Raw genomic sequence first — 22,287 nt, 5'->3', positions numbered from 1 at the left:
ACGAGTGATTGACAGGCATCGTAAGTTGTGCCTCATAAAGCCAGTTAAGGGAACACAGAGAGTGGGCAGTTAAGGGAGGCTGCTTTGAAGAAGCTAACGTCCAAGGCAGCTATAATCACGTGTGTTATTTCACCATCCACAGCCTTCACGTTGTTTTCTACAATGTAGAAAACAGTAACAAAATAAAGGGTAGGTTTGTCCAAACATTAGTCCCACAGCAAAGATGGATGTGAGAACTGGTCGCTGAATTGTACCAGTGGTTTCAGAGGCTGGGAAGGTATTTACATTTATCACATGATTTCTACCAGTTGCCGCTAAATGTATGGGTTTTTTTTTCAGTTATACAGCGAGGTTTTATGCTTTTTGGTGTGACGTGTTAACAGTTTTATAGAGGTGACGGAGGCCAGTGGTGTCTCAGTGCTTAAGGTACTTGACTTGTAATCAGAAGGTTGCCAGTTCAAGTCCCACCACTGCCAAGTTGCCACTGTGGGGCCCCTGAGCAAGACCCTTAACCCTCAATTACTCAAGTTGTACTCAGTCATAGTTGTAAGTCGCCTTGGATAAATGCATCAGCTAAATGCTGTAAATGTAAATCCTGGGCACAAAAGAACTTTTTAGCCTGGCTTTGTTCACTTAAAGACGTATTTTAAGAAGCAACCAAAACGAGGAGATACCAGCGGTGCTGGCAGGACAGCAGCTTCGCCATTTGCAGTTCAGGAGTAGCACGAACCTGCACTTTGCCCCTGCAATCTGGGGTCTTAAGACTCTGCTATGGGAAGACGCGAAGCGGAAATCCCACGATAAAACCCCCCCGTAACACTGCCCCAGGAGCTAAAACCCTCATCACTAATTACCCATCCGCCATTTATGCCATTACTCGTGTGAGCACTTAACAACTCATCCTATATCGTGTGCTTAAGACGTCTACGCCGCTGGTTCTGATGGCATGGGCATCCATACCTGTATTTGATCTTGGTGTGGCCAGGCAGGTCTCTGCTGGAGTACTGCTTGGAGAGCGCGCTCAGGTCCCCCTCTCCTTTGCCCCGCCCCCCTCTGGCAGGCTCGAACGTTGGTCGTGCTGCGGTGGTCATCCTGGGTCACCTGACAGGATGTGGCGTCACCACGCCAGGCTTTGTTCCGTTATTAAGTTAAACGTTACCGCAATCTGATATTTCATGTTTAATAAACATTTCCTGCAGCAATGTTTTGCGATTGTGACCAACGGAAATTCGCTACGTGGCTTTTACACACGGCCTTTTGTTTGAGGTGCAAATCGAGCACCTCTTTCATTTCTGCGATTTAGGCCAAGATGTTTTCTTGCCAGTAGGTGATGAACATTACAGAGTAATAAACATTACAGAGTAACAAAAGCATTTTACAGGCATGTGTCCGGAAAACTAACGCCAACGGTCACCTAACGCTGGGTAGCTTAGCTAGCTACGTTTCTACAAACTATATCAGGACGGATATCTATCTATAAACTATGTCCATCAAACATATTTTAGTACAACATTCTTATAATGAAACTTAACTAATGAAATTTAACTGGGAGATTCATAACCTACAGTAGCTTAGCCAACCTAGCTGAGTTAGCTTAGCTTAGCCAGATATACGAGTATGGAAATTAGCAGTAAACAACGTGCCGTTTCCTAATGACTCAGCACAGGACAGAAACTACGGAGAGTTTGTTCTGTGGAGAAAGGAACCAAGCGGAATAACATCCTTTATAACCTTCCATAGCAGGATAACACAAAGCTTTATAACAAGACTCTCACCTCGGTTACCTACGGTGATATCCCGACAGCCCACGCGCGACAAACATACAGTACGGAGGCCTGCTGAGGTCAGACGCGTCGGGCAAAAGAAAAGCGATGTAGTAAACCACACAGAGTCCTAGCAACACTTAGAGACACAAGACCTGCATTTTAGGTCTATGGAACATTTTCAGCAAGAGTAAGACTGAGGTTAACATTAAGAAAAGACTGAAAACCCTCTTTTCCTCACCAGCAGAGTGGAGAATTACTGTGGCCTCTCGTTCTCCCAGAACTCATAAATGGTGCAGACATGCACTTTACGAATTGTGGGAAATATGTCGGTGATCTGGATCTCATTCAAGTTTGCCTATGAACTAATATAACATCATCTTGGGAGGTTCTAGATAACCTAAATAGGTGTGTTTTTGATGTTCAACGATATTAAATACAACAATATTAAACCCTTCCTCCTGTTCCTCATATCTGTCTGGTCAACAGACAGATGCTGTGGTCAAGACAGACAACAAATCTGAGAATAGCTGGGGTGGCGACCTCAGACCTGATAACAGTGCATACTGGTGACATCTGTCCCACACTAGCGCACGCCTGCTGAACATGGCACAGAGATGTGACACGTGGTCCGTCCATCCAAACTGAGAGCTTCTTCAGCAGCTTGCTCTACTCATCATAAAACTTTCACATTTCCTCGGCGTATGAGTCTGAGTTCGGCGTTTTACACGTGGCCCTTGGAGACTCACTACCACACTCTGGAGCCAAGCATTCGACCACCAAACCAGGAAGAAATGCAAACTGCAGAACTTAAAACTGACAGTTACCAAAAGTAACCCAGCCCATTTTTAACAAGAATTATGAATGTGGATTCATGGTGCGCTTGCTAGCTGTTATATATGTTTAGATGAGGCATTTTTGTGTCTGTGTTTTTATTATTTTATTCTTTATAAATACATATGCATTTCAGTTTTAGAAAAATGCCATGTGAGTGTGAAATAAAAAATCCCATCCAATGCAGACCAAGCCAGAGTCTAAACATTTTCTTCATGTAGCAGGACTATGATCAAAACCATTATCTCTGTTGTGTTTTACTATAAAGTTTTATGAATTATCTAAATCTTACAATATATCAATAATTCCCTCCTCTTCCTCATAACTGCAAAAGTGGTGGAGACACTCTAATGTTAGTAGTTTACCGAGAGAGATGAGAGACACTCTAATGTTAGTAGTTTACCGAGAGAGATGAGAGACACTCTAATGTTAGTAGTTTACCGAGAGAGATGAGAGACACTCTAATGTTAGTAGTTTACCGAGAGAGATGAGAGACACTCTAATGTTAGTAGTTTACCGAGAGAGATGAGAGACACTCTAATGTTAGTAGTTTACCAAGAGAGATGAGAGACACTCTAATGTTAGTAGTTTACCAAGAGAGATGAGAGACACTCTAATGTTAGTGGTTTACAGAGACAGATGAGAGACTCTCATGTTAGTCGTTTGTTGAGAGAGATGAGATACTCTCATTCATGTTAATGTTAGTAGTTTGTTGAGAGAGATGAGAGACAACTCTGCAACGTTTCCCCATACATTATGCATCTGAGCTTTCTGTATGCATGATGCTTTGCTTTCTGATTTGGCAGGAATGCATCAAACATCTGCATGTACAGCTGAGTCACTTTGGCTGATACAATCAGTGTACCACTCCAACCCTGCTCACCAGGGTGACGCTCTGAGAAATTTGGTTTCCTTGCTGAGACTGAGAGATAAAGATAAAAGATTGATAAAGTGAAGGAACCTCACATCTCACTCACCCACCATACTCAGCAGATGTGAGTAGAGATGGTTTCTATAACAAGCACCTACATAGAAATAACAGACTTTTTGGAGGAAGTTACAAATGATTCCAGGGACACACATTCACAAACATCTACATACATGCAGCGGTGAACTCAGACGCAGTCACGTTAAGATGTCTGTGTTTTTTGCACCGTTAGTCTTGTCACGCTGTGCTCAGTTCTCTGCTTTGTTTTCATGTAGGTTTATTTCACGGGTTTGATTTCAGCTTGGACACCTCTGTAACTTCCTCCTTCTGATCACAGTCACTTTCTCCCACACTCGCTCAGGTACTGACATCTCCACTCCTGCACTCTGTCAGGCATAGCATCTCAACTCAGATCTCAGCATACCTGTGTGACATCTCATCATGGAGGGATCATTTGAAACCGGATCCCAGCAAGTCAGTGCTATCATGTATTCCCGACTCTCTCCCACACCAAGATCTGACGTACATCTCCTCCGAGTTGCAGTAGCTTAGCCTGGAGATGACGAGATTTTGGTGAACCCTCCTGGCATTACGCAAGAGGATCTCGCAAGTGTGGGTGGTGTTAGTAAGGGCAGCTTCTTGTCCAGGGTCATGTCTACAACCCACATCTCCACGAAAGCACTTGACTGAACCAGAGTAATGTCAAGCCACTTGAATAATCAGAAATCCTTCTCTACAGAAAAAACAAACAAGCAAAACCAACTTCTATCTACTTTCTATCTATTCCCTTTAACAGGGTTCTAGGTTAATGGTACTCTTAGATTTAGGCCTAGTATTTCTTCCAAATAACAGGACAAGAGCATCTGCTAAATGGTGTGAACGTAGCTACATGTAAAAGGTCGTAATTGACTCATGTGTTTACGTCTGGGCTTAACTCCTGAATGACACAGGTAAGACTGAACAATGATCAAGGCCACACCCCTGTGTGTGTGTGTTGACATACCTCTAGTAAAGTTTCCTTTACACCCATGTACTCCAGCAGGGTGAGTCACCTGTTATGTTCGCTGTTAAATCCCTGCTGTCTCGTAGTATGTGTGCACTCTTGGACCATGTCACATTAATCAGTAGAGGGCGATATTACAGTGGTGAGAAACCCTTGTGGCTTTTCTGAATCCCAGCATTCACCTCAGTCGTTTCCTCTCAGCTTGTGGCACTGTATGTCAAGGACAACATGGGTGAAATGACACCTAAGCCAAAATCTGACCTGGGGAGTCTTTACATGTTACTCAGGCTACAGGTGGCCACTACTGTTAGTGCACTGTTACATGAATTTAAGAACACCTCATCTGTAGTTTTTAAGCATTTTCAAGTAATCCTTTCCTGAAGATCAAGAATATTTTTGAGTAAAGGAACCTTTTTTTAATTCAATCTATAATCATTCACATTTGTTACGCTTTTCTGGGTAAAATTGCATTTTTCTGTTTCATTACATTTTAGAGCGGGCACTACCTGCCTTGCAGTTGGTTATAGCTCTCACTTTAAAGTTTTATAATTTTATTTGAGAATTACCAGGAAAACAAACAATTTCCCATGTTGTTGGATGCTGTTGGTGCTGTGAAGTTATACTACATTTTTGCAAGTCAGTCAGTATTTAGTAGTGAGGGCACTGAAGTGGTTTTTGTCCTAATACCTTTGATCTTGAACAAAAACAACTCCCATTCTGAGCAGATTTTGGTATTTTTGCTTCTACTAGATCCTTTACTTCAACGTTTGATGGTGTTAAACGGAGTGTTACACACACACACACACACACAATAAGGGTTTTACTAAATTTATTCCTGAAACGTCTGTGTCCTGGAAAGAAAAAATACAAAAGTGTAATCACAGTACAAAGACTGATATGATAGAATGTGTAAGATAAAGAGAGAAATAGAATGTGTGTGTGTGTGTGTGTGTATGAGCAAGAGACAGAAGAAGAGAGATTCCTATATTGAAGATTCTCTTTCTTACTAGAATACACTCTGCAGCATTGAACAGAAAACACAACATAATAATCGTTATTATAATCGTCATAGTTAAAAAATAACACCACATAGTTGACAGGGCCGCAAAACATGCAGTTATACAATCAATCCACCAGAGAGAGCGAAAGAAGGAGAGAGAATGCGTGTGAGTGTGTGTGTCGTGCTGAATGGTGACGCTACCTATAAAATCATTTATAAAATCTAAAATCCAGCTCATAGTTCGGACCGTCGTCTCTTGCAGTGTCCAGAAAACGTTTCCCAAACATGGCGCTGACGTCTGCCCGACGTTTTGCATATGAGCTTCAGGGTGATTAGCCCTTTGCGTGTCCATAGTAACAGGGTCCATTTTAGAAATGTCAGTTCCAAATGCATATCATGATTACAGTCCCAAAACGCATGACTGCGCAGCACCTCCAAAGAGAACCTCAACCCAACTAGCGGCCGCCGCATGTGACATCAAAATAAAACGCCGCCAACATGGAGTGACAGACAGGTAGAGGCAGACAGACAAACAAAAAGGCACGTAGAGACAGACAGAGAAGGAGCAAGACAAACAGAAATATGTAGGAGTCGTCAAGGAGTGGGAGTAAGAGGTAAAGCGAAAGAAAACAACTGATGGGTTGAAGCAGTAGATAGCTCAGATTTAAACTGCCCAGGGGTGTGGCCTCAGCTTTCTCACAGTGATGACACAAGGGGTGAGAGGTCATCGCTATGGTAACAGGAGGGAACCACTGCTGCGGTCGAGCTTTTTCCCTTTGGAGAGGGCAGCCACCTGCTTCATGAGCTCTCTGTTCTTAGCCTGGCACGCACACGCACACACACACACACACACACACACACACGGAACAGCAAGGTATATGTAACCTCTGTGGCTATGTCTGAGGTGTGTGTAACGCAGTGTTTCCCATACCAGTCCTCAAAAACCCCAAGCAGGTATGTTGATGCTTCTTAGGCGGGGTGGTAGCTGGGTCAGGACAAATACACGGCCCATCTGGGGCCCCCTGAGGACTGGGCTGGGAAACCCTGCGCGAGGTGCAACTTCCAGACTGCCTCACCTGTTGCTGCTCCATTGCCTCCTTGTGTGCTTTCTCCATGTTGTTCATCTTCAAGCGCATGTTTGACTCCTGGTACTGAAAATCTGCTTTCAGTTCCGTCAGCTACACACACACACACACACACACACACACACACACACACACACACACACACGAGATGAGCACAGTTGCTGAACCAGCTTATCTGGCCAATGTCTTATAAAAACATTTCCAGCACTACCAAGACAAATCTAGAAACAAATTATGACCTGCTACGTACGTTTGGCTGTTGGTGCAGTGTTCTTAACCTGAACCTGGAATGTCTCATGACTATGAAGCTGTTTTTCTTGTGGAGTGAGAGACAGAGAGAGGCAAGTCTGGGGAACTCTGGCTCTCTGGTGTCTCATGCGTGTGAGCTTAGGGGTGTGTGTCACACAGATCTCTAGTTCACTAGTGGGTGCGCTGCACAGGAAGTCACGTTTTCTGTGGCGTCTCACTGCTCCAGGGCACTGCAACACTTTCCTTGGAAAATTCCCAGTTCACCACAAAAAGCTGTGAACAGGACCAGAAAATGCACGACTCCAGTTCATCTTTCTGAAAGTTTTAAAATGTAGCACTAGCGTTGCAACGTTTTATCTATTGGTGATGAATATTTAAAAGCACCCATATCTCTAGTCTTCCAGTTCAATATCTGCACTGACTAATATTAACAAGTCTATTCACGAATCTGTTTCTCTCCCAACTTTAGCCGTCGAGCCTGTTCTCACTCAACCGACGAGCTAGCTAGCTTTCACCATAAGATGACAGCTACCAACCAGCTATGTGGCCACTGAACGCATGTGGGAAGACGAACTGACCTCACCAGCAAGCCCGAGCCCATGGATGTCTGCGATTGGCTGGTAACACTGTGACTGACAGAGGAGAGCCCCTCCCACCCAGCACCAGTTTTGCTCACCCATAGCCTCATTGGGCTTCACACCAGTGAGCTCACGACGATGGCATAGCTTCTCTGTCACATGCCATCCTAGTACTGTTTGCAACCTACCAGCTGCACTCCTGTTCACTACATAAGGAACTAGTGTGCGAATGAAAACAAAGTAGTTTGGTCCTGATTGGACACGTAGCAAGGGGCGGGCCACACCTTCCTGTCCTTTTCCAGGATGGTCTGATCTCTCTGCTGGAGTAACCGCTTCAATGACATCACTTCCTCTTTCAGCTGGCTGATCAGGATGAAGTTATCTGTGCCACCAGAATCCATAGACTGAGTGATAGAGCTACTGGAGGAGAGGGGGGGGGGGGAACAGAGAGAGACCAATTGTTTATCAAAAAGCTCATCATGGGAGACAAATCCCATAGAAATATTTCATTCAGAATTTTGTAACAATATCCTAAAAGCACATCACAAAACAGCAAATAGAGGGGGGGAAAAAAAGGCTTTGAAATTCGATGAACTTATCCCAGGTATGCCCAGACTGCTGATAGCACACAACAGACCCCTCAGACAAAAACATCACCCTCACCATACAAGTCCCTACAATCTCTCAAAACCACAACAAAACCCACCAAAATGTACACATTAATAAATTAACATTAAAAGTCCCAAATGCAGAGACGCGTTAAGAGTGTAGACTGATAACCTGGAGTCAGAAAAACGGGTGTCAAAAGAAACCATGGAAGCCCAGAAAAGAACACACACGCAGAGAGAGACACACACGTGCTCACACGCAGACACCGATGCACACACATTAAAACCTACACTCCATCTTTGAGAACATGAGGAACGAAGATTTTTTGCTCGTGTGTTTAGAAGTTGCTGAATATGCTCAAATATGAGCACATTTATATAGACAACAATCAAACCCTATCTTAAACCAATCCCAAGAATACATAATATTTATTTATTATATGTGTACATGTTAGACATCACATATGTGTATTAAAGTATTTGTGCGAGTGTGTCACTTTTAAGAGACAGATAGACAGAGAAAGAAAGAGAGAGAGCACACACTTTCACTTTGCTTTCACACATTCCTAAACCCAACCACACCCCTCCCTCAGGTACGTGTACCTGCAGGCTAGATTGGAATGTTTTGGACAACGTACTGATGACAGAATACACCACCATGAATGTGCTCAGTAAAATATTCTGGTTGGGCTGTGGTTCTCCACACTCCGTGCAAGACTCAAAAGCTCTGTGCTCTCCATCCTCAGTCATGAGAGGGCTAAGCAGCAAAGATCGTTCTAGAATCCATACTGCCCAGTTGTACCCGTCCCGCCACCCCTCCCTCAGGTGTGTGTGTGTGTGTGTGTGTGTGTGTGTGTGTACCTCTCTCCCCTGCCCTTGCACAGGTGTGTGTACCCGTTTCCCCACCCCTCCCTCAGGTGTGTGTGTACCTGTCTCCTCTGCCCTTGCTCAGGTGTGTGTGTAGCCTCAGGTGTGTATACCTGTCTCCATTGGTAGGCTTCAGCTCTAGCTTGGGTTTCTTCTTTGGAGTTTCTTTTTGGATGGACGATGATTTATGGCTGTGGAGAGAACACAGGTTAGGCATATCCTTGTTTCCACGGCAGCACAACCACACTCTGTTTGCATGACAACGCGACCACCAGCTGTGTCCATGGCAACAACTATAGTTAGAAAAAAAACCCCACATAAACAAAAAACAAAAGCTCACCTCTGCTCCCACAGCCGCTGCTCCTGTTCTGGACTCAAACTGCCAGTCAGCCTACAACAAAACAAACAAACAAGCAGACTCACCATTATGGAGTGTTAGAAGATTTGAGATCAAGGTAGGCTCCATTTAAAAGTTATGGTTATACATGTTTAGCCAACATGAGTAACTTCACACATAAAGCAGCGTACGTGTGTGTGTGTGTGTGGTGCTTGAACAGACAGCAAGGTTCTTTTGATACATGAAGGCACTTAATTGTGCAGTGTGTGGGTGTGCGCGCACGTGCAACACTCACTTGTGGTGTGAGGAGCTGTGTCGATGTTGATGTCGCTGGTGTTCTTTGTCGCTGAGTGATGATGCGTTGGAGTGGGAGGAGCCGAGGCCCTTGCGCTGTTCTTTTGTTTTCTGCAGTACACGTCGGTAGGACAGAGTGCAGAGCCAACACAAGAGCTTCCCATCCACCTGGGTGTGCACGCACACATGCATGTGCCGTCACCTTCCCCAGCATGACAGCATACCCGTAACCAGCCTGTTACAGTATTCGCCCCCCAGCCTGTTGCAGCATGCTGCACAGGTTATATTCCACCTCCACAGATCTTAAAGCGCTCCACCCACAGGATTTGCTTCACATTTTTCTCCCTTAACATTGCAGTCAACTGAAGCATGTGTTGTTACAAGTGACGTATGTGAACATGCTGTTCAAATGCTATTGAATCAAGACTCACTAGCTACATGGGATAAACGTTTGGTTGTAGAGATAACTACAGGGTTAGCTGCAATCCATTCGCAAAAATAAACATCACTTATTTAAGTTAATAAATGTTAAACACAAAATCTAAAATTAGAATAACTTTAAAAGAGGAGGTGCAGGTGAGATCTGACGTGGTGAAGGTGATGGATTCCCCCGCACAGGGGATTAGTTCAACCAGCTCAGTTTCTTATCGTTTTGGGTATTAACTCATCCCTGAAGGGACTTTTCCTCTACTCTATTTGAAGTGACAAAAATGAGTAACACCGTGTTAGTGTCATCAGAAGACATTTTTACGCAGGGGCTTTTTTGTGCCCCCAACCGGACCTCGGGGCTGTGAGAGTCATCTGATGGGGCAAGCTGCAGTATTAAAGATGTTCAGATACAGGTCAGTGCACAATGACGTGTTCTGGGTTATGCATCTCCTCTGAGGTGGTCAGGCCATGCGGTGTTCAGAACTGCGGGACTGTATTGGTCAGGTGAGCTGGTGGGCCAAGGCCAGTTCAACTACTGCCTTCAGGGACTTCTGTCCTGCTGTCTGCACCACATCAAACCATTATGTCCCTGTGTCAGGTCTGTTTGTGACAAAGAGGATCAAGTGTGTGCGTGCATGCGCACGTTTTATTTCCCAGACCTTGTCTTTCCTGTTGGAATGGCCGTGTGTGTGTGTGTGTGTGTGTGTGAGAAAATGTGCGTACTACCTTTCGCCTGCCTTCCTCTTTCCTGTCGAAGGCACACTGCTGTTTGCACTGTTCGCAGGTCTGGGGGGGGCCGTACTTCTTCTCCGAGTTGGTGCAGCGTTGACATTTGGTTCCAATAAATGCGGCGATGATATTACAGTACTGGCATGGCTTCGGCTGGCCCGTACACACGCACGCACACACAGACACAGACACCATAAACCACAAAATTCCCATGGTAGTGCACGTTCTCTCCCTCACACATTTACACTCATCTTGCGTCTGCATGGTCAGTCACACTTTCACAGGATAGCAGGAACTCCGTGGGCAAGAACTTACTGTTCCGAACTGTTTGACGTTCTGTGCACACTTTTTGCAGATGGTGTTTGTTTTGCTGAAACAAAAAAATTAATCAAAAAGTTCAGACAACACGCCACCACCACTACACTCTACATATCATTTCTGCTATCATATTTTATATTAACACGCTGTTACCTCTCCTGCTGGAACTCAGTCCTACAGTAGGTGCACTTCACTATGGGGTGGGCAATACGACACTCCTGCAGAATAAACCAGAACATGACTTTCTCCCCCAGTTTGAAACTGCGAGCAATTTCTTCCCCTCTTACACAGCAACCACGTGTGTGAACCTTTCTGTTGTACCCGACATCATTGGCTAAGCTCAGTGTCATCTCTTTTGAACACTTATCACACACAAACCGGCTTTAACGACCGCGTACATCACGACCGCACAGCTAATGGGGGGGCGCATTATACATTGTACCGGTATGGGTCACGGCAACGGAGCCTCTTCGGTCTCCGGACACCACCACGCCATAAACAACCCTCAGGTGTGTCCTTAACGGATACCCCCGTACTCTTTAGTTTACACAGCGGAGCGTTTAGCGCATGCCGCACCTTGCACAGCTGCTGTCCCTGCGAGAGCTCTTCAAACGGGTAGCGCTGGTTGCACTTTGTACACGCGTACAGGGCCGACGAAGCCATCGCCGACTCCACTCACGACCGGGGCCGTCTCCCGTCCAACTCTGCAAACGTGCGCACAGTCAGGGAAACCCGCCGACAACCGAACACCAAATCCGAGGAGCTCAGGCAGTTAGCCAGCTAGCTCACTCAGCTAGCTCACCAATTAGCCTGCCAGTTAGCCAGTTAGCCTAAAATGGTTCCTGTCATCAAATGTTGTTACACCTTAGAGGCACACAGCACTTCGGCCACGTAGTTGCCAGTAAGAGTCACGGAGAACATATCGCAGCTGCATGTCAAATATGAAATATATTAAAACAAATTCCTTCCGTTGTTTCTCAAAAAATTTTTTTTTTTTTTTTTCTTTCGGTATCCCACTCGGCTCACAAACCGGATGCGACCCGCGATTACAAAGGAAAAAAAGACGAGCCAATCAGGACCCCTCGCCGGTGGGCGGGGCTTGAGGGTTTGAATCACAGGAGCCAATAGGGTCGCTTGACCCGCCCTCTTTGACATGACAGTGTTTTGGTGACGTTCCTCCGACGTAAATACGTCCGTTTCGTACACAATGACGTGCGTTGATGAAAAAAGAAAAGCCAAAAGGACTCGATGATCCCAAAGGTATTTCAAGAGCCACAATCTTTTTCACACCAACTAGCCAATCATTTTAATTAACCATAACAGTAATAGACAAGTGAAAAAGGGCTCGGGAATCACCTTCAGACTCACACAAATTAGTTCTGGACTGTGCTTCCCTGAAAGTGTATGATTAAAACACTGTAGTGCCTGGTATTATCTCTGTGGTGTATATGTCTGATTTATGACCATAAGCACATTAGTTGAACATGTACTCATAACACGCATCTTGGGTAAGGGTCAGGTTAGACACATTACCCACAATAGCAGACATTGAGAAAAAGTGCCACTTCAAGAGTAAAACTGACCCGAATTGGTTCTGGGCCCAAACGTAAAGAAATATATCCCAGGATTTTCTGGAAACCTTTCCAGGATTTACTTTGCCAACTTTACCACTAACTAGCTCAAGCCAGCAAATAAAAGTAAATAAGGGAAATCTACTGTCTTACATAATCACGGCTGTACTTGCACATTTTAGACATGGACTTCTGCATGTCTGCATGAGGACTACAACCCACAGGGGGGAAAAAGGACAAGGACTTTTCAACCATTAAAATGATTTATTCAAACAATAAAGGAATGTAAAATGATTAGCAAAGACCATTAGTGAATCTCAAAAGCCCTTCATAACTGCAGCATATGGAATTTTAAAATACCATTTCATTATCCCAGAGCACAGTGACAGTAAACTTGACTGCATTACCCACAATGCATAGTGTAACATTATTTCACTATCCCAGAGTTCAGCAACTCCCTTTATCCCCACTATGAGGTCCTGTCGCTGTGCTGCTTTCTTTTAGTTCCCGGAACACTTGGAACAGAAAAGAAGAAACTATTTTCTCAACCTGCTCCTTTACTACATTACCCATAATGCAGTGTAACAACTCCAACTAGCCAGTGACATTTCTGCAAAACCCAAATGCGTCTGCACACATACACGCCTGCATATGAAGGAGCATCTTTGGAACGGGTCTGTTTTAACAGCTATGAAATACCGATGCCTATCACAGAAATGCATGAATGGCGCTGGCATATCTAAAATATTATAATGAGATGAGGTCTTGTGTAATTACCCTATCTACTGACCACAGTATCCTGCCCTCTGACTGGCTTTATGCAGTGATAACCATTTACCGTACTTCACATATATACCACGTTCCCCACTGTTAGCAAAACTACAGGAATGCTGGTAATATAGTTTTTAAACTTTGTGTTTCATTCTTTTTTTTTTAAGTGATTATTCAGTTAGCTTTCTCTAAGCCTACCTATGAAGCAGTATCTTTTAAAGGCAACTACTGCTCTTTTAAATATGCAAATATTATACAATCAGACTGGTTTGGTCATGTGTTTCCCCTCAGTGCTTGTGCCCAATCACAAGAAAGAGCAGAGCATGTTTGCACTCTATACCTAGACAAACATGTCAAGCTAAAATGTACAGTATATTATATAAAAGTCCTAATAAATGTAATAACATAATACTAGACTAAGGTATTAATGGCTTATAAACCTATGTATTAGTTGCTTTGTGTGTGGTGGAACTGATCTGAGATTTGACAAACCGATCTGAGATGTTCCACACATCACTGTTTCTGTTTCAAGAGAGTAAGACAGAGAGACAGACAGAGAGACGGGGTGGGGCGGCATCAGGAATGATCTATCATTCAGTCATGAGGTATTTAACTCCGGACCTCTGATCCAAACACCGGCCTGGTTTTTCTAGTCACTGGTAGTAAACTGATGTGACTAAACACAGATGTTCAAAACCTCACCCTGGTGGTCCGGGTACTCCCACCCTCCCTGTACCCAGGAGTGAGGGCTGAACACCAGGTGGCCCGTAAGTCACATTAACTGTTTGATTACCTTCTAAGCTTTACAGACTCCAAGATCAGACCTGGATTCAAGGAAAGGGGCTGAACACCTGTGCTGTAGCCAATGTCAGGTCTTCATACAAAGGTCTGCACAGGAGTAATGGAGCGAGTGGGTGACCCCGCCCTCTCAGAGGACACAGAAGCACGATTGGCTACGTCACGCTGAAGTTCCTCCACCCTCTTCTGAAGCTCTGCCCGCTTGGCCAACAGCTCTTTGTAACGCTGATGCACTGGTTCCTGAAAAAGTACACTAGTTCATGAGAGCACATCCAAGAACAGCCAAAGAAATGGACACTAGGGGGCAGAGAAAACCTCCAGGAATCTTCCACTATTTAATTAAGTACTCAATTACTCTCTGCTCAATTAATTACACTCCACACTCTCTGCTCACTTACTCACATTGTTCCCTTATTGACCGTGGGTGTGTTTGTGTTTATATGCACATTTCTGTGTATGTGGGTATGTGCGTGCATGTGTGTACCTGCGGCCTCATCCTGGGGTTCCAGCGGATGTAGTAGGTGAGCCAGAGCTGCAGGTGTCTGATGGACACGGAGGGCAGCAGCACGTGGGAGGAGTAGTGCACGTACAGCGGGTTCACAAACTCCTCCAGCTGACTGTTCACCAACGACCACAGAGACACGGTGCGCTTGGACAGCTCCTACACACACACACAAAATCACATCTCTCTCTCTCTCTCTCTCTCTCTCTCTCATGCGCAAACACACACACAGACACACACACACAGCACTTTCCCACCTCTCTGACCCTCTGCTGTTCACTGTTACACAGGAAGGTTCCAAACAAACAACTGTAGAGGTGATCCAGCACTGTGATGAGGAAGTACTCATTAAACTCAAACGCTGCAGGAAACTACACACACACACACACACACACACACACACACACACACACAGGTATGTTATTGTGGAATGCAGAACTTTGTCATTTAACGGTAAACAGGTGGGGTTTATGACGTGGTTGCCATAGTGACTGACTTGTTGTGTCATCTGCCACACACAGTCGATAAACTGCAGGAAGATTGGAGAGCGATCTGCATCTGTGTGGTTCTGATCTCCATGGCCCACTCTCTACACACGCACGCACGTACGCACGCATGCACGCACACGCACGCGCACACACAATCACACCAAGTGACAGATAAAATAAAAGTGGGTTTGGATATACACTGTGTTAATTTGAAAGTGTGTGTGTGTGTGTGTGTGTATGTGCGTGTTTTTGTGTGTACGTGTGTGAGAGAACCTGCTGGAAGCGATGTCCGAAGCTGACCCACTCCTTGTCGATGAGGGTCTGGAAGCCGGTGACGGTCCTGTAGTGAGCGTCCAGCATGATCATGGTGAGGGAGGTGAGCTGAGCCGTGCGGTCCCAGCCATCACTGCAGTGCACCACCACCGACGTCCTCCCAGACTCCACCTTATCCGCCATCCTCAGAGCCCCAGCCAAAATCAGCTAGACGCACGCACACACACATACACGCGTACACACACAAAAAAACATGCATGTAAAAATACAACACACATCAAGACGCATGTGCGCACACACACACACACCCTTTCGATGTTTCTCCAGACTGCCTCTATTTAGTTTCTTGTCCACTTTACCTTGATATGTTCCAGCCAATGGGTGGACTCGAGGTTGGACAGCCAATGGGAGTCCTCGATGTTCGGGTAAACTACCTCTCTGAGTTTCCGGAGTGACTCACGCATCACATGGATGTTGTGGATGTCCAGGAAGACCAGTTCAGCGTTTTGATATGCATCCTCACTTTCACACCCACCACCCTTCATCTGAGGGCACATACGTGCACACACACACACACACACACACACACACACACACACACACACACACACTTACTTCTTACGCTGTATAAATGGTCACTGTATTACCATGTACTACTTACAAACATACTAATGTACTCACATACCACATATCCAATTGTAATTCTTCAGTCCTTTAATATTATCTGGATAATATAATACTTCTCAACATAATTCTCTACATACACGGTTGTTATTTTATTTACACACACAATGTTATTTATAAAAGACTTTGAGTTTGTTTGTATATATACATATGTTATATACACACACACACACACACACACACACACACACACACACACACACACATGAATGAGTGTTTGGATCAGTGTTTGTGTCTCTGTGTGAGCATCTGTGTAAAAGTGTGCGTCTGTGTGTGTGTGTGCAGGAGTGATAGTGTGTGTATTAACCTTATTAGCAGCGGCGTTAACACTAGGTCTGGCGTCGAAGATGAAGAGTTTGTGTGACTGTGCGTTGGCGTCCATGATGGCCTGCAGGAGCTTCTCATCCTCTTTGCAGCGTTTGCCACTCACTCCCGACATCGGCTGGCTGGACCGCACCACCGCCGCCTGGCTCTCGGGGTGGATCCATGACAACACCTGTAGCACGAGAGTGGGACAGTCTGCTCACACACATATGCACTGCAGGCAGGTTGCAGAACTGTGAGAGGGCTGAATGTTCATGATGATGTCACCCACTGGAATGCGCCCTTTGGCCCTGAAGGCGGCGACTCGGCGGAGTTCTTCGTCCGTGATTGTTACTGGGACGACCAGAGAGGCAGGATACGAGTCGCACAGTTCATAGTGATCATTCACCTTAGATATCCTCCAGCTCTCATTGGGTAGACCCTACACACACACAATTTGTAAATGTTTTGTGTGTCATGACAAGTGTTTTCTCTCTCTCTCTTACACACTCCTAGATATTTCTGGGTTCATTTTATAAACCCTACTGCAATGCATTATAAATAAATACACTGTACATGTTCTACAGTTCACACACACACATGCACACACCATACCTGTCTCTTGTACTCTGCCAGTGCATCATATACTTTCCATCCATTCTCAGGGAATACCTGATCATACTCAAAGGCAAAAAGAGGCTAGACACACAGAGAGAGAGAGAGAGAGAGAGAGAGAGAGAGAGAGAGAGAGAGAGGAGAGAGAGAGAGAGAGTTAGAAAGACATAGTTATATATGTAGATTATGAATAAATGCACCCACACACTTACCAGATTGTTAGAGTTAGGGAAGGCAAACTTGGTCAAAACATCAAAGGCAGATTTCTGTAATGAATCCTCTGGTGGCTTATAAACAAATCTCAGGTTCCTCATGTCCTATAAACACACGCACACACACGTAAGCTCATTGTGTCCTAAAAACAAGTGCTCACACATGACCACACACACACACACACACACATGACCATACACACACACCTTGCAGACGAGGCCATAAGAAACGTCCCCTCTGCTGGACGCCCCACCAATCTTATCCACTTTGCTGATCACTCCTAGAGGCAGGTCCAACAAAAACGCAGGCTCCTGCAACACGCACACACACACACACACAGGAAGCTTGTCATTTGTGTAGTTTGTGTGTACATGTATGTGTGTGTGTTGGCCCTCAGTCAGAGAAATTGAAAATTTTGTAGTGGTCTCCTTTTTTTTCCATAGCTTTTTGTGTGTGATGCATATACACACACACACACACACCCACACACGCACATAGTACTGTGCAAAGGTTTTAGGCAGGTGTGAAAAAAATGCAAGTTAATAGTTAATTTTCATCAATTAACAAAATGCAGTGAACGAACAGAAGAGAAATCTAAATCAAATCAATATTTGGTGTGACCACTCGTTGCCTTCAAAAAAAGCATCAATTCTTCTAGGTACACTTGCACACAGTTTTTGAAGGAACTCAGCTGGTAGGTTGTTCCAAACTTCTTGGAGAACCAACCACAGATCTTCTGTGGATGTAGGGTTCCTCAAATCCTTGTCTCTTCATGTAATCCGAGACAGACTGGATGATGTTGAGATTGGGGCTTTGTGGGGGCCATACCGTCACTTCAAGGACTTCTTGTTCTTCTTTACGCTGAAGATAGTTCTTAATGACATTGGCTGTGTGTTTGGGGCCGTTGTCCTGCTGCAGAATACATTTGGGGCCAATGATACGCCTCCCTGATGGTATCGCATGATGGATAAGTATCTGCCTGTATTTCTCAGCATTGAAGGCACCATTAATCCTGACCAAATCTCCAACTCCATTTGCAGAAATGCAGCCCCAAACTTGCAAGGAACCTCCACCATGCATCACTGTTGCCTGCAGACACTCATTGTACTGCTCTCCAGCCCTTCAGCGAACAAACTGCCTTCTGCTAGTGCCAAATATTTCAAATTTTGACTCATCAGTCCAGAGCACCTGCTGCCATTTTTCTGCACCCCAGATCCTATGTTTTTGTGCATAATTGAGTCGCTTGACCTTGTTTCCATGTCGGAGGTATGGATTTTTAGCTGCAGCTCTTCCATGAAGACCACTTCTTACCAGACTTCTCCAGAGAGTACATGGGTGTAGCTGGGTCCCACAGGTTTCTGCCAGTTCTGAGCTGATGGTACCGTTGGACATCTTCGGATTTCAAAGGGAAATAATCTTGATGTGTTTTTCACATGCTGCATGAAGTTTCCTTGGCTGACCACTGTGTCTACCATCCTCAGCATTGCCAGTTTCTTTGTGCTTCTTCAAAAGATCTTGAACAGCACATCTTTAAACCCCAGTCTGCTTTGAAATCTTTGTCTCGGATCATGCAGTATAACTACCTTGTGTTTTGTTGCTGTGCTCAGTCTTGCCATGGTGTATGACCTGTGACATGAAATTGTCTTCCACAACCTCACCTTGGAAGCAGAGTTTGGCTGTTCCTCACCCAGTTTTAAGCCTCCTACACAGCTGTTTATGTTTCAATTAATCACTGTGTTTCAACCTACATGTGAAATTGATGATCATTAGCACCTGTTTGGTATAACTGGTTGATCATACACCTGACTGTAATCCTACAAAACACCTGACAATGTGTAATTGTACCTATAAGAATTGATACTGGTTAGAAGGCAAAGGGTAGTAACACCAAATATTGATTTGATTTAGATTTCTTTTGTTCGCTCACTTTGCATTTTGTAAATTGATAAAAATAAGCAATTATTTATATATTTGAAAGGATTCTTAGCATTTTTTCCCACCTGCCTAAAACTTTTGCACAGTACTGTATATATGTTTGTGTGTGTGTCTCTCACTCTGTTGATGCATCTGAAGAACAGTCTGTAGTTGGTGACAGTCAGTATCCCCCGCAGAGCTCCCACAAATGGACAGATATAGGTGACATCTTTGGCTGCAGTGTACCCAATAAACAAACAAACAAACACAAAACATTCACAGCAGGTAGCCGAGTGTTCTCATACAAGGCACCCCAACTATGGAATGCACTTCCTACTTCAGTACAGCATTCAGACACTCAATATTTAAGACTCGACTGAAAATGCACCTGTCTGCACAAGCCTTTGGCAAACAAGTTGTTCTCAGGCAATGATATTGTATAAATTATTCTGACCTGTACACAACTTTTAAATATTATATTGCCACATTCATCTTTATAGTGACTATGTTCTGCCCCCATTCTGTGTTGTCCACTCTCTTCTCTCCACTTTCCCATCTTATTCCCTGCCTCTGTCCTTTCTCCAACCTGTTCCTGCACCTGGACATCCCAATTCCGGATCATGCTCAGGATTGTGCACCCTGCCTCAGAATTGAACCCTGACTCACCTCCGATCCTTAAACTGAGCCAGATCATAACTATTCTGCTTAATCATCTAATCATCTAGCCAACAGTGAATGATATGTACTAAGCCTACATATGCATTTCTTTATATATAGCTACTAATATATCTCTTTCCTCTCTCAGCATTCCCTGCTCCTTTAGGTGGAACCCAACTGAGACTCTCTGTCCTGTCCCTGGACCAGTCTCTACCACCACGAGGTCGTCTGCCTTCCTTCCCGCCTGTCCCTGGACCAGTCTCTACCACCACGAGGTCGTCTGCCTTCCTGCCCGCCTGTCCCTGGACCAGTCTCTACCACCACGAGGTCGTCTGCCTTCCTGCCCGCCTGTCCCTGGACCAGTCTCTACCAACACGAGGTCGTCTGCCTTCCTGCCCGCCTGTCCCTGGACCAGTCTCTACCACCACGAGGTCGTCTGCCTTCCTTCCCGCCTGTCCCTGGACCAGTCTCAACCACCACGAGGTCATCTGCCTTCCTGCCCGCCTGTCCCTGGACCAGTCTCTACCACCACGAGGTCATCTGCCTTCTTGCCCGCCTGTCCCTGAACCAGTCTCTACCACCACGAGGTCGTGTGCTACTGTGTGCCTGATGAAGGAAACCCTTGACCTTCCTGAGCTGGTCTTCCACCAGACCTGACCCTGGACACTGACACACTATCGCCATGTCACACTTCAGAAATATAGACTATAATGTCAATTCAATCACCCCACTTTCTGGGATTATTATTCCTATTTTAAATTGTTGTTATTTTTTATTCATTTCATGTCATCATGCTGTAAGGTGCTGAGGAGGAAGGGTTCCCCTTTTTGAGTCTTGGTTCCTCTTGAGGTTTCTTGCGTTGTGACAACAGCTGTTATAAAATCTCTATATAAACTTCGCTTTGCTTACACACACACACACACACACACACACACACACACACACACACACACACACTTTATTAAGTGGATAACATTTAAGAATGTTTCTTACCCACAATCTGGACCACTTCCTTCGGTAACAGCTCAGGATCATCCTTCCCAGAGTCTCTGAAAGCCTGAGAGAGCCAAGGCATGCTCTCACATTTACTTACGTCACACCGTATCCATCATCAGTGTGCGAATTAAATTCAAACTTTACCTTAGTAGAGGGCTTTCCTGGCGTCTGCGTGAAAATAGAAACATAACCAATAAGATTTCTTTACATAGCACTGAAAGCCAATAAAGCTCCTATAAGAAGACCCTCGATTTAAGGGTTTTAAACGCCGTTCCCCTACCCGCACCTCCGGGGACAAGTCGTTGACCGAGGCGGACGGGCCTTTGGCGAGCGAGGACCGGTCTGACCGGGACGTGGAACTACTGAGGAATATACGGGATTACAGAAACATTAAAAGAATGTAGCGGCGTATTCCGAGTTATTAACTAACCATGTCTTCATCGTACTGACAGGGACATAAGATGCTAACCTACCTATTTATCCTGACTGACCGCGATAACTAGCTGTTCATTTTACTTGCTAACCTAGTTAACCCAGCTAACGCTAACGATCCCGTTGGAAACTCCTAAATATTTATCACAATATCCTCCTTTGCTCTATATTTATAAACCCCAGGACAGAGTGTGCTTAAACCCAGTATAACAGCGAGAACTGCGTGAGTGTAGAGTGAGCTTTGTACTGGCGAGCCGCTCGTCTGGGGCCCTTCTCGGCGCTGAGGTAACGAGGCTAACTAAACTAAGCTAGCTCGCCTAGCCGTCCCGCTCACCTGGACAGGGAGTCCACGCACGAGGAGCGTCTCGAGCCCAGGCTGTCCACGCTGCCGCTCTTCTCCATCGGAGCTCCTCGGCCGGGGCGATACGATACGATACGATACCGGTAGATCGGCGGGGGCGACGGCGGTATTCAAGTCGCGTTTAGAGCCTCTGCAATTTTTCCACAAAGGGAAAATGAAGCCAGCACAAAAAACCGGAAGCTGCCATCTTTTCCCAGAATTCCTGTGTGTGTGTGTGTGTGTGTGTGTGTGTGTGTGTGTGTGTGTGTGTGGGTTGGGGTGGGGGGGGTCTCCATGTGCATAAATGTATAAATCCTTTTTTAAAGAAAAATTGTTGCTTTAAAAATTGTTTTCAATGTGAAAAAGCTCGATTAGGGTTAGGGTGGGCCACGAGGTGTGGGAATGAGATCATTAGAGATGACACTTTATTGCCCCTGAAGAAAATTGCAAATTAAATTAAGGCATTGGAACGAGATAATTAAGGTGAGGGAGGGAACAACTTGAACCATGTGTGAATCATTGAAGCACCATCAAGGTGTGAACTAGATCAGTAAAGCGTGAGTTAGATTATTCAATTGTGAACTAGATCATCATGGTGTGATCACATGCAAGGGCAATATAGAAGATTTTCCACATTTCCATATCGCTTTGATTTCTTTTTATTTTAATCTTGTTATGAATTCTGCTGATATGTTGAAGTCACTTGCA

The 22,287-nt window shown here is 45.0% G+C and overlaps 3 protein-coding genes across 9 annotated transcripts in view; all 3 read right to left on the bottom strand.

Annotated features, from left to right (window-relative positions):
- cwc15 (CWC15 spliceosome associated protein) overlaps positions 1 to 1,850 on the bottom strand; it is a 6,314-nt gene extending 4,464 nt beyond the window's left edge. The window contains exons 1-2 of the mRNA XM_035526750.1: positions 1,776 to 1,850; positions 961 to 1,101 (exon numbers count right to left, since the gene is read on the bottom strand). Of these exons, the coding sequence (XP_035382643.1) occupies positions 961 to 1,091 (131 nt within the window). The 5' untranslated portion in view covers positions 1,092 to 1,101; positions 1,776 to 1,850. The remainder of the gene's footprint in view (positions 1 to 960; positions 1,102 to 1,775) is intronic.
- Positions 1,851 to 5,340: 3,490 nt separating this feature from the next.
- fam76b (family with sequence similarity 76 member B) lies at positions 5,341 to 12,905 on the bottom strand. Of its 3 annotated transcripts, XM_027033085.3 has the most exons (11): positions 11,887 to 12,905; positions 11,599 to 11,726; positions 11,176 to 11,240; positions 11,020 to 11,074; positions 10,702 to 10,857; positions 9,548 to 9,714; positions 9,256 to 9,306; positions 9,029 to 9,106; positions 7,725 to 7,860; positions 6,605 to 6,706; positions 5,341 to 6,348 (listed from the first exon to the last, which is right to left on the bottom strand). In XM_027033085.3, exons 2-11 carry the CDS (start codon positions 11,683 to 11,685, stop codon positions 6,259 to 6,261), a joined length of 987 nt encoding a protein of 328 aa, XP_026888886.1. In that variant the 5' UTR covers positions 11,686 to 11,726; positions 11,887 to 12,905; the 3' UTR covers positions 5,341 to 6,258. The 3 variants fall into 3 exon arrangements, with proteins under 3 accessions (XP_026888886.1, XP_026888885.1, XP_026888887.1); XM_027033084.3 differs by having other exon boundaries at positions 11,599 to 12,905; XM_027033086.3 differs by having other exon boundaries at positions 7,725 to 7,857; positions 11,599 to 12,905.
- Positions 12,906 to 13,058: 153 nt separating this feature from the next.
- mtmr2 (myotubularin related protein 2) lies at positions 13,059 to 21,781 on the bottom strand. 5 transcript variants are annotated; one of them, XM_035527516.2, is made up of 16 exons: positions 21,574 to 21,781; positions 21,088 to 21,169; positions 20,952 to 20,975; positions 20,805 to 20,868; positions 19,295 to 19,389; positions 17,447 to 17,551; positions 17,240 to 17,344; positions 17,028 to 17,111; positions 16,705 to 16,854; positions 16,417 to 16,605; positions 15,785 to 15,970; positions 15,426 to 15,632; positions 15,161 to 15,253; positions 14,922 to 15,035; positions 14,647 to 14,823; positions 13,059 to 14,402 (listed from the first exon to the last, which is right to left on the bottom strand). In XM_035527516.2, the coding sequence occupies exons 1-16, from the start codon at positions 21,639 to 21,641 to the stop codon at positions 14,241 to 14,243; spliced, it is 1,905 nt and encodes a 634-aa protein (XP_035383409.1). In that variant the 5' UTR covers positions 21,642 to 21,781; the 3' UTR covers positions 13,059 to 14,240. The 5 variants fall into 5 exon arrangements, with proteins under 5 accessions (XP_035383409.1, XP_035383411.1, XP_035383410.1 ...); XM_035527518.2 differs by having other exon boundaries at positions 21,094 to 21,169; XM_035527517.2 differs by having other exon boundaries at positions 21,088 to 21,166.
- Positions 21,782 to 22,287: the final 506 nt, after the last annotated feature.

This window comes from Electrophorus electricus, chromosome 8 (assembly GCF_041902795.1).
Source record: "Electrophorus electricus isolate QZ-2024a chromosome 8, ASM4190279v1, whole genome shotgun sequence".
Taxonomy (NCBI): domain Eukaryota; kingdom Metazoa; phylum Chordata; class Actinopteri; order Gymnotiformes; family Gymnotidae; genus Electrophorus; species Electrophorus electricus.
Note: the sequence above shows the minus strand (reverse complement) of the source record. Positions and strands in the feature narration are given on the sequence as shown.